The 12,254-nt window shown below is 38.0% G+C and overlaps 1 protein-coding gene across 2 annotated transcripts; it reads right to left on the reverse strand.

The window, feature by feature from the left end:
• Positions 1 to 2,419: 2,419 nt before the first annotated feature.
• On the reverse strand, positions 2,420 to 11,958 carry LOC143848322 (2-oxoisovalerate dehydrogenase subunit alpha 2, mitochondrial-like). Of its 2 annotated transcripts, none has more exons than XM_077357234.1 (9): positions 11,608 to 11,958; positions 6,224 to 6,361; positions 5,794 to 5,976; positions 5,511 to 5,668; positions 4,807 to 4,906; positions 4,420 to 4,531; positions 4,195 to 4,334; positions 3,899 to 4,084; positions 2,420 to 3,023 (listed from the first exon to the last, which is right to left on the reverse strand). In XM_077357234.1, exons 1-9 carry the CDS (start codon positions 11,845 to 11,847, stop codon positions 2,856 to 2,858), a joined length of 1,425 nt encoding a protein of 474 aa, XP_077213349.1. In that variant the 5' UTR covers positions 11,848 to 11,958; the 3' UTR covers positions 2,420 to 2,855. The 2 variants fall into 2 exon arrangements, with proteins under 2 accessions (XP_077213349.1, XP_077213350.1); XM_077357235.1 differs by having other exon boundaries at positions 6,224 to 6,380.
• Positions 11,959 to 12,254: the final 296 nt, after the last annotated feature.

The following is a 12,254-nucleotide window of genomic DNA, read 5'->3' on the forward strand; positions in this document are numbered from 1 at the left end:
CATTTTCATCTAAACCTATGTCATTTCAGACACATCCTACTAATTGGTCTACTTTGTTTCGGCCTCTCCGAAACAATCATTCCTCCCCTTCGATAATGACACTCTTTATTTTGTACTTTTCTAATTAGCTCTTGAAGGCTTAAGGAGGGGGGAGGGAATATTAAAATATCAGCTCGGCCCTGAAATTTCAATGTCCCCTCCTCTTTGCTGACCATAAGGGGCCGTTTGGATACACAGATTTTAGAATCCTTAATTTCTTCAAAATTATAGCTAAGAGACAAGTGAAGAAGCAGACCGGCCGTCGTTTTTGACTTCTCGCCCTTCTTTCCGACAGCAAGAGAGTAGCAGATTCTCCCATATTTCCAGGTTTTAGAAATCTCAGGATGCAGGAGAGATTTTAAAACCTGAATTTCTCACTTAAAATCCAAAAAACGATGTCAGGGCTGCTTGATCATGAACCGTCTTTTACATTGTTTTCAAACTAAAAGCCTGGATTCTAAAATCTGCGTATCCAACTGGCCGCTAAATATGCAAGCCATCTTAGCTCCTTCCCTTCTCATCTTTGTCATTCTCAAGGTTTCAAATTTCGGATTCCGTGGAAATTTTGTAAAACGGGTATAAAAAACAAAATTTTGACGAAAGTCTGCAGAAGTCTAGTAAATTTCCGATTTACGGTAAATGTCCTGTCGGCCAAGGCCGAAAATGTAGGCTAGGCCGAAATGTCTAGCTTTTTTGCAGAAATTTTAAACTGTAGCCCTTCTTGCTTTACCCATAAACTGTCTTCCGCCAAAATACAGGAATAGCAATCCTCATGTCGAACAGCTCTTTCAGCCAGTGAATTAGTCATTTTCTTTTTGGGAGATGATAAATTCGCACCTCCAGGTTAATTCACACCCCTGATAGCGTGAATTGTGGCAGACTTTAACTCTATTTTATGTCAAAATCACGTTAAAAGGGGTGCGAATTATCCTTTTGACTGCCCGGACTTAATGAGACATTGACTGCAACAGCTATTGACTCACACGAATGTAGTCTTTTGTTTTTACTGTGGCCGTGTTCTTAAAATTTGGAGTCCAATTTGTGAAACATTCTACTGCTTTCACGACCATTCGTTGGCCCTTACTCCTTAGGCATGAACTACTTTCGCAGTAGAGCACAATTATGTAAGCATGTGCTAAATGTGGAGCGGCTTTTTGTTTAATTATCATTAAGAGGTCTACTAGCAAAATGGGATTTCGTTAAGAAAATATAGACAAAACCCACCGTTGTGACACCTGCGCAAGAAGACAAGTGAGCTTGAATCCCCATGAAATGCAAAAAAAGAAAAGAAAAAAAGGGTGTGGAGATGGCCAAATTGTGGGTCAATTCCACTCTGTCTTTATTCTGCAAACGAAATCCAGGTTTTTGAAATGTTTTCCTATAATTAATGAGGCTCTTGTTTAGTGGTTTATGTATAATCATCACTAAGAGGCTTTTGATTAGATGGTTAAAATGATCAATCTGATTGGGATGTTCTTGACCCAATGGAGATTTTGAGGTTGGGACTTGAAACAAGTGAATAGTCTTGATTGAGCAAAGGCTGGGGCCACTATAAACATGCCTTGTTGCAATACCATGAGGACATGTTGCTAGAGCATCCTCCGACAATGGCAGCTAGATTAAAAAGAAAATGATGCAGTTGGAATCTATCCTACTGAATGAAGACAAAATCTGCTGAAAAGTGAGCCTATGTGGCTGCTCTGACATGCAACAGGCCATCCGCAAAATGCCTTTCGCGATGGACGCTAGCAAATTCTTCCTTGATATTAGTATTTTGGTCATCTTCAATGAGATAAGGGTATTTTGGTCATTTTACTAGATATTGTACAGGCTGTTTGGATTCCATGAATTTTCTGAAAAAGTTTGGAAAAGAATTTCTTTCTCACAATTTCTGCTTTTTCCATTGTTTTATTACTCAAGAAAAAAAGTAACCTAGCCACCCCGTTCAAGTTTCATTTATAATGATGTCCCTTTAAATAATCATTTCTTCATAAATTGTGGGAATTTTTCTGAGAAAACTTTTTCCACAAGAACTGTTTTCTTGCAATCAAAACACTTGTAGAGAAAAATACACTGGAGAAGGTATTCCATTGAAAAAAGGCAAAATTATGGATGCTGGAAAAATTTCCATGAAAAAACTCATTTCCAGGAAAAAAAATTCCAGATGAAGTTTACAAGAAAAAACTCAATTTCTGGAAAAAATAAACTCCAAGAAAAGTTTTAAACAAAACCCAAAAAGCCCCTAAATGTCAGCTTGGATGTGTAATCCATTCGATTTTTCTCGGTGCAATTTGTTCCTAAACTGCAATTTATAACTCTCTTTCAATATTACAGCTTGCTTGCAAAGTGCATCCAATATGCAATTGGGCTGTACACCAAATTGAAATTAAGTGTTCCTTGAAGAAAGAAGAATCCAACAAATATGTCTTAAAACACTCCCAAATGCTGATTAAGGTTCTTTATATAAACATTTGATCGATGAACATCCCACTGTTCCAATGGGAAATGTTCTGCTTTCATCGAGAATTTCAGCACCCACAATATGAAATGAGAAATTATTTATTAGTTTTTTTTTACACTAATAAAATGTACTGGATTTCATATTTGCATCTTCATCTGATCCTCCCTGTGATGAGGATCAAATGCAATAACTGGATATATTTACTGGGTCGGTTTTGAATTGAGAATGGGTTCTCAGACTAATGTTGAGAGTTTTGGATGTCACCTGTTTTGAATTATCTGAGAGAGATGTAAGGAGGATTTGAAGCTTTCACTGAAGGGAAACTTGTTCATCCTTCACAGGAGTTAAAATTGATCTAGACAGGTACATCAAGAGGATAGTTCTCTGGATGCCTCTCTATCGTCTCTCGGACGGATCTCTCTTGTTCGCGAAGGTTGGAAGGAAGTTCATCATAAACATCTGTAAACATATTGGAAAGCGAAGGTTTCTCTGCTTTTTCAGCCATCTGAATTGCTTGTAATATCTGCATTGACATCAAATCAGTTAGAGGTTAACAGAAATTGTAAAAGATCATGTTTGTGTACTCCCATTTTTCAAGCATTTCTACCCCCTCTTGTTTATCTTTTCCAAGAAATAGCTGCATTTCCACCTTTTGCTTGTATGTATTCTCAAAATGAAGTCATGTTTGGGAAAGGCAAACAAAAGGAGGTGCCAATACCGAGTGGAAATTTCATTTCCCAATATGTATAGCTTTTGCATGAGAGAACAGCTACCTCAGATGAATAAGACAAAATCTACTCAAAAGTGAGCGTGTGTGGCTGTTTTCTCCTGCAAAAGCCAGCCTTGAAATGGCTTTCGTTTTAAATAGGAAAGCTGTTTCTGAGATCGAGCTTATCTGAGCTCGAGCTCAAAAACTCATGTGGGCCCAAATTTTTGGGGTGATCCAAAGCATTCATTTGAAAGGCCCTTATATAGATAGGGTGTGTACCAAAAATCAGGTGGTTAGGATCATCCTAACCCTTCCATTTGTGGAGGGAAAAAATGGGCAGATTTGTGGAGAAACAGGATCTGCCCATTTTTTCCCTCCACTTTTGGAAGATGATCCTATGAATCTGAATTTTGGTACACAACCTATCTATGTAAGGGCGGCCCAGTGCATGAGGCTCCCGCCATTGCGGGGTTTGGGGAGGGCCAAATGTACGCAGCCTTACACCTTATCTATGTAAGGGCCTTTCAAATGAATGCTTTGGATCGCCCCAAAAATGTGGGCCCACATGAGTTTCTGACGCTCGAGCTCAGAAACAGTTTTACGTGTGTGTGTGGAGAGAGAGAGAGAGAGAGAGAGAGAGAGAGAGAGAGAGAGAGAGAGAGAGAGAGAGAGAGAGCATAGAATGCCACCTTCTTCCTCACGTCGCTTCGGAGCTCTGATTCAGCTAAATCACTCCACCAAGCGTTACTTTCGACCCATTTTCTAAATCTAGATACAGGATCTCGCCTTGTTCTCCAGTGCTCAATTTCATCGAGTGGTCGATATTTGGTAGAATCATCAGATGTGGAATGATGACCAGCTCGATATGTAAGAGCCTGGCAGTATAAAGAAGACGAAAACATGAAGAAAATTGCATAGAAAACAAAAACATTACACTGCGCAATAAACTAATTGTAAATAATACAGAAATAGCAACCGATTTTACCTCAACCAAAATTGGTCTGCATTCTCTGATGGCCATTTCACGGGCTGCACGAACTGCACTATAAACGGCAAGAGCATCATTCCCGTCTATACGAATACTGCGAATTCCATAGGCCTGACCTCTAACAACTGCCCCATCACCTGCCAATTCCAATACCAAAATTGATTAGCTTCTTTATCTAATTTAGAGTTACTATTAGCAATTAATAAGTTCATAGTACAATACATCGAAACTGTTCTGACGTGGGGGTACTAATCGCCCAACCATTGTTGCGACAGAAAAAAATAACTGGGACCTCCATAACAGCAGCAAAATTTAAGGCAGCATGGAAATCTCCCTAACACAAGTACACAACACTGAAGTATCAGAAAACAAGTAATCAATAAACAGATTTCTGTTTGGGAAATGATATCAGCACAACCATGTTTTAATAATTGCACAAACCCAGCTTGTCTTTTCTGTTTTTAATTGGCCTGTGAGAGCTTTTTGGGAACTGTTATAACCTTTAACAGCTCTTTAAATAGTAAAAGACAGTGGTTAGTGTAAATATCAAAACATGGGTGTGCTGATATCATTTCCCTTCTGTTTATGTGAATTTAAGATTGTATGTACCTCGCTTGTGCCACCATCTCCAAAATAAGTGACTGCACATGCATTCTTTCCATCCATCTTTAGTGAATAGGCAGCTCCGACAGCGTGAGGGAGCTGCGTACTGACAAATATAAACATTAAGATACAGTTCTATTTTCTAATTGCTCAGTGTAGTTGGTAAACAGCTAAGTCACAGATATCGTTTTCGGGAATTTCTCGGCAAGGGAAAATCTCATGGTATATTAATTTTTACTTCATTTTGTTGGGTTTATATCGGTAAAATCTGATAAAAATAAATTATTTAAAAATAGATAATATATTAATTAAGAAAAAGATAAAAAATGTCATAAAAATATCGCGATCTTATCATGGTAAATGAAAATGTCGCTATATTTTATTTTAAATTCTCGGGATTATTTCGGGACTGTCATTTTCTCAAAATGTTGAGATAAATCTCTATATTTTGAAAGGGATTTGCTAGCATCCATCACAAAAGGCATTTCACGGACGGGCTGTTGCATGTGAGAGCAGCCACACAGGCTCACTTTTATGCATATTTTGTCTTCATTCACAAGGTGGCTGCTCTCACATGCAACAGCCCATCCGCGAAATGCCTTTTGTGATGGATGCTAGTAAATCCCATTTTGAAAATATCGGAGACATTTGTCACTATGGTAAATTGAAAGTTCATTATATAAATTACTCATGAGGCCATAGCAGCTTACGCAATAGGTGATGAGACTGTGAAGTAATTGAGCTTGTTAGATCCATAATGTATCGGCATTTGCCGTCCTTTCCCATAATCGGCCTTATTACCAAAGCACTGGTTTGCAAATTCTTGCAGGGTGAAACCACGCCATAAGAGAACGCCGGGCTCCCTGTACTGCATTCACATTAAATTTATCTACATGTTTCAGCATGGCATAGTTTACGAAACGCTCATTATATTGAACAAATGATGGAATAAGAGAGAACAAAAAATCATATATTTTGAATTTTATAGATAACCTGTGGAAAAATGACATCGTCAATGGTAAGTGCTGCTGCCGATGCAATATTGATGGCCTCTTCTCCGATTGTTGTAAGATAGAAGGAAATTCTTCCCTGCCTTTGTGCTTCATAGAATATGGTGTCCATAATTTGAAGAGTAACCATGGCACTGTACATTTTCAGAGCAATTTCCTTGCTTACCTGATGAATGAAATGAGAAGTTACGGGACAAGAGATAGTGAAAAGTCGAGGCAGAATAATAGTCTTTCCAATAATTGTCTGAACTTCATTTTCCTCCTCATTTTGTTCCTTTTAGACATTTTCCTTGGGGATAACAAAATAAAGAGATCAAGGTACTTTTTTTTTCATATTATGCTGTCATGCATTCTACGAATAAGTAATAACTCTCAACTTGGTAGACTGTTTATTAGATTTAAGAGAAGATTACCTCTTGGAAGCTACTCCCTGCGATTGGGTGTCCATTGTCATCAAGGACACAGTAACAGTTGGTCCGTTTATCGGAAGACTCTGATATGAATCTCATATCAGCAGTGAATGTGACACGACCTCCAGGAAAATCCAAGACCTGTTACGATGAGAATTTCCTAAATAAATATATATAAAACACAAATTAGCATTAAACTACAGGAAGTTGGGGAATTCCATACTACCCTATTCAACTAAATCATGGTACTACCTCAAATCTTGAGCAAACAAGAATATCATGTATTGGATTTTTGCAATAATATACAATTCAACAAAAATTAAACTTAAGGAAAATACTGGGAAACACATAAGTGTCTATCTTAACTAGGGAGGTTTATTTAGAGATAACATATTCATGTTTACACTTCTACTTACCGTAAGAAAGAAAAAAACATGTTTGAGATCAATAATTTTTTTTTGAAAAATGACAAATTTATTAAATGTTGCAAGCAGATACATCAACGGGGACAAGGCATCCCACCAATGCAAAAACATAGTGAACACCCAATCAACCCTTAACATTGCCCCCCAAATAGAAAAACAAACTGCTTGAAGGAGGGCCTGCAATGCTCCTGTTTGCAATTATTTGTCATGTTTGGAAAGAGAGGAAAAATACATAACCGAAGAAGAGAGAAAGTTAGGAAGAATACTTGTGGACATCAAAATAGATCTCATCCTATGGGGGAGGAACGCCAACAAGTGTTCTACCTACTCTATGCTTGACATCCTTAGAAATTGGAGAACAATCATCAAAGAAAAAGGAATGTTTGAGATCAATATTAAACATCATCTAACGCCCACACACATGCGCCAAAAGAGAAAACCCAGTATCTCTATCAGCATACTGTTGAGATTTCCATTTCCTCACCAGGATTGTAATGTTGTTTCCTTTTGGAAAAAATTCAAAAGGTTCCCATCTGGGACACCATTCTTAGTGTGACACCAGCCCCAAAAAATTAGCATATTGTTTCAGAATCATCACAGAAATGTAAACACAACCCCAATGAGCACAGATTAAATCATGACTGTTCGTATGCAAATTCATCAATCCAAGGATGACCCTACAATCCAATGGTCCATAATAATGCTTTCAACAATCATACATTGACAGATGATCACAGACTCACAGTCTATTGCACCACTGGAACCGTAAAGCATAAAACACAAGATCGTTCGTTTAATTATCCTATTGGGCGAGAGGTAAAAGTCTCCTACAGACTACAGTTTAATTACATTTTCATAAATGAAATTGTCAAAAATCGATTTGTTAAAGAAACCTTGATTAAACAAGGGGCTCTTTCAATATGAGAAAACAAGGCAAACATCTGATTCATATGTCAATGATCATGACATCAAAAAATCCAGGCCACAAGTAAAGACAATCTCTCAAAGCCTGTCTACCATTTCCATGTTAAAATATGAAGATAACTATCAAGACCAAGTATATAACCAGGAAAACCAGAGCTCCAAAAGTCATACTTGGAAGAGAACTTACCCAAGGTAAAACAAAGTCAACTCCTGTGAGTTAGTGATTAAAGGGACATGTTTTTGGCCGATTGGACAGGGCTAAAATCGAGTCGACTAAAGGGAGTCAATGACTGACGTGTATTTTTAACAGATGGTGGATTCATTTACAGTGTTTTCTTGGTTATTGATCAAGGTTTTAAGAATATCATTTGTTTTGTGAGCAGAAGTGATACTAACATAGCACGTGGTGTTGTGGGCATGGGAATTCCCATGATTTTTTTTTCTTGTGTGTGTGTGTGGGCGTGCGCGTGCACGTGCCGGGGGGAGGGGGTGGATACGTGCAGAATATTGTGAGATGGCTCAACAAACTGAGTGAGAGCAGATGTGTCTGAAGACTCTAATGGAAGAGATGTGTTTCACTAATGACAAGCACTTTGAAGTGGATTGTCACTTGTTCGTGAGAAAGTCACAAGCAATCTAATCTATTGTGTGTGTGTTGTCAGAAGATCAGCTTGTGGGCATGTTTATAAAGACTCTAGATCGAAGTCAATTTGGTAGTATATGTTACATGTTGCGCATGGATGACATCTATGCACCAACTCGAAGAAGAATGTTACGAGTTAAGTTAGTTTATACTGATTTATATTTATGTTTATATTTATTTACATTAGTAGGATGAATCCAATAATTAATTGGCTCACTAATGGCATTTTGTACAATTAGTAAACTTTACATCTATATACAAGTGGTCATAGGTTGGAGTTAGCATCTACACAACTCCCACAAATTCTTTCCTCTCTTTTTTTCCCTCTTCTTCTCTCTCTGTGTTCCTTTCTGCTCACCGAAACAAAATGCTTGTGGGTGGATTATTAAAACTTACGGAACCTGCTAACTACACAACAATCAGGCCTACAATCATAAATGCATATTGGAAAAGATTGAAGTGTGGGAACAGGATCAGGTGATATTGAACGCAATGCCATGGAACAGAGCGGCAACTTGGTGCAGTATACAGACAAGTACAGCCCATTAGTGCAGAAATGGAGAACAAAGCATGTGGTGCTTAATTGAACACATGCAGATGCTGCAATGAGAAGACACCAATATCTGAATCTGATATTTTGTCCGAGACAACACTGTACTGACTCAATCAAAGACTGTCGTAACTATTCTCAGTCTAATATATATAAAGATGACTGGAGTTTATTGATGAAGATGCTAGGTTCCTGGACAGGAGAATGAATTCTGGACTAGATGGGAAAAGGAGGGAAATGAAGAAAAGAAAGACGTGGCCTTAGTTTCAACGTGTGTTGACTGCTAAAATGGTTTTGTAGATGAAAAGTAAATCATTCCAAAGTATCTATCTATCTATTATAGATAGGGATCTAGATATAGACATAAACACACACACACACACACACACACACACACACACACACACACACACACACACATATGATCTTAACAATTCGGTTTTCTGGAGCCTGCTGGTCCTCTTTAAAGCCTTCTTCATTAGCATTAGATGGTTGGAGGATTTCAAATTCAATCTAATTCAATGGATCTCTATCCTCCCAAAATAAGATAGCAGACAAAAATTGTGAAAGGAATCTGGTTTATATCTCCCTTGGGAAGTTCAGGAGGTATATGTACAAAAAAATTTGAAGGTAAAATAGCACTCCTTTTGCTTCAATCATCAAGGTGTATCTCCAATATAAACAAAGAGGTGATAGAAATATAGGACTCTTGTTTCTTATTAAGAAAAACAATCATGCCTTCAAAAAAAAAAAGGCTCAGCTACAACGTTACATGATGGTAGATCCCCATTTCGCTGAAATGGTGAGAATGCCACGGAAGGATTGAAAATTGGGCGACAGTTATTTTGCTTCAATTGAAAAAGTGACTAGATACAGTTACTTCAGCAGATCAGCAATCTGGTTGATAAGGAAAATCTTGTTAGGCACCTACCCAATACACCAAAAGCTCCAGACCTAATGGAACGTGTTAGGCTAGGCCCTTTAAACCTGTGCCACTTAGGACCATAACATTCCACCATGCTTCCACATTCGCCATCATCAACGGCCCACTCTATGGTACCTTTCACCCACTCTACGGTGGTTTCACTCTGGCCTTTTCTCCTTTCCAGGTAGCCCTTTCCATAGGTCACCCCTTCCATGACTTGAACACATGACGTGGTGGCTGCTCTGATACCAAATGTTAGGTACCTAACCAATACACCAAAAGCTACAAATCTGATGATGGAATGCATTAGGCTAGGCCCTTTAACTCTAACCCATTTAGGACCGTTACAAATCTTAATTTAGAACACAAGAAATGGGAAATATTAATTTAGAGCATAAGAAAATATTCCCTCTATACCAACATGCATAGCTATGTCAAATACCAATCCAAATCTTTAGAAGTTGCCATTGAGGATTTTGCAGTGGATCTGAACCAACATACACTATCTTGCAAGAAATTAGAGAATTTATACTAGAGCATTACCTAAGGCCATAACAAAACTTAGCGTAGAACAAAAGGAAAAATGGGAAGAGAAAAGCGTTCCTGCGCTGCAGCGCAGGGAGCTTAACTGCGCTTTAGTTGTTTATAAAGCCTCCCATTGGTTCCTTTCTTGTGGACCCGCTATATGTTTCAAAGGGGGACCCGCTATACGAACCAATGGGAGGCTTTATAAACAACTAAAGCGCATACACCAATATTAATTAAGAACTTGAGATAAAATTGCCCATACACCAATCAATATGCATAGCAATATAAAATGAGAATGATTCACGTACATCGCGACGCAGCGCACAGCGCTTCGTCGCCCATGCTAGAGCCGTCCGATCGGTTTTACGGACGAGATTACAAAGTGGAAAAACTGGATAACCGGCTAGCCATCTCTCTTTTCCTATTGTTCAGGCCCACAATAATCACGAAAAAAATCTGTTCTACCCCACAAAATGGCTCTAGTTTTCATTTCTACTCATCTTCTTCGTTTTTTATGGGCTGATCAAAACCAGAGAAGAATTGCGAGACGCAATCTATGGTATCTTCCAAAAAAAAATTAGAGTGTTTCATTCCAATACCCAGAGAGAAGGTCCCCAAAATCTAGAAAAACTGAGACCCGATCGAGTGATTGATCAAAAATTACATGAGAAATACCTTCATATATCCTAAGTTCTTTCAATACATGGCAAACCAACATTAAAAGAAGAAATACCCAGGTGGGTATCTATCTGATGTACTTGGGAATTTCCCCTTCTTATTAGATGTTGGTCGATGCTGGCTGACTCCAACCAAATATTGATGAAATGCCCGGAGACCCTCTAGTTGAACATCCTATTACATCAATCATCTAAACATGGGTTTCTAACTCCAGAGTCATATTAAGAATAATTTAAAATAAAGTTCGAATTTGGTCAGTTAGCAAAAAATTTCTTACGGATCTTTTCAATTTTCAAAGGTATTTGGGGCCATAGTCAAAAGAATACAAGCTCAAGTACAAGTGAATTAAAAACGAATGAGAGAAAAACAGAGTAATCAAAACCCTTCCTCCATGGATTTTGAGCTTCGACGATGAAGAACCTAGCGATTGGGATTTTGATTTGGAGAGAGAGAGAGAGAGAGAGAGAGAGAGAGAAAGAGAGAGAGAGAGAGAGAGAGAGAGAGAGATGTACGTGAATCGTTCTCATATTAAATACTCATCAAAACCTTTAGAAGTTGTAATCAAAAAATTCTGTAGGGGATCTGAACCAAGTTACACTATCTTATAATAAATTAGAGAAATTGTACTAGAACATTACCATCTCATTTTGCCAAAAGCAAAGAAACCCAGCATCAGTTATCTGAAAATTTTCACCTAATCAAACCAAAAGTTACCTGATTTTCGTCATTATCGTACCCACTAGTCTGTTCTTCGGCTTTGATCGATGAAAAGTGACGGAAAGAAAAAAGGGTCATTGGATTATGCAAAATAGAAGATGGGTTTTTGAAAATGTTGTCAAAAGGAGATTTAGGGGAAAGAGTTTGAATCAAAAAGCTCTGTTTCAAGTTTTGAAACAGACCCATATTATTTAGGAGATGATGAAGCTTCCTTGATTTTGTAAACCAAATAGCCATGAAAGAAATTTCAGACAAATCCTCTACTATTTTTTTTTCCAAGGAAATTTGGGGTTTTTATTCACTGAATGAGGCTTTGCAATTTGTTAAGAACAAAGAAGACTGGTATGGGCAGTGGATGATAAAGAGGTTATTAAAAGAGGAGTGATATTCCACGTGGGACAATGAAATAAAATATTAGCTGACGTTTGAAAATCCTCATCCACAGCCACGTGGATCTTGTTCACGTGTGGGGGTCTCTGAAGATTTTAGGGAAAATGACCAAATAGAAGGGGTTTCTACTGACTTTTACATGTGAAGAGGGGTGTTTTCTAAATCACCAATCAAGAGTGCATATGACTAAAATGCCCTTGATTCTCTCTCTCCCTCCCTATCAAATCACCTTTTTGAAATGATTACATTTAGAA

The sequence above is a fragment of the Tasmannia lanceolata genome, unplaced genomic scaffold, assembly GCF_043159265.1.
Source record: "Tasmannia lanceolata isolate RefF3 unplaced genomic scaffold, GAP_Taslan_0.1 ptg000016l, whole genome shotgun sequence".
Taxonomy (NCBI): domain Eukaryota; kingdom Viridiplantae; phylum Streptophyta; class Magnoliopsida; order Canellales; family Winteraceae; genus Tasmannia; species Tasmannia lanceolata.

Coding starts and splice junctions, on each gene's coding strand:
- LOC143848322 (XM_077357234.1), bottom strand. CDS start 11,847: ATGGCTATTTGGTTTACAAAATCAAGGAAGCTTCATCATCTCCTAAAT. Junction 6,362..11,607: donor ACGATAATGACGAAAATCAG/GTAACTTTTGGT, acceptor TCATCGTAACAG/GTCTTGGATTTTCCTGGAGG. Junction 4,532..4,806: donor GAGATGGTGGCACAAGCGAG/GTACATACAATC, acceptor TACTTGTGTTAG/GGAGATTTCCATGCTGCCTT.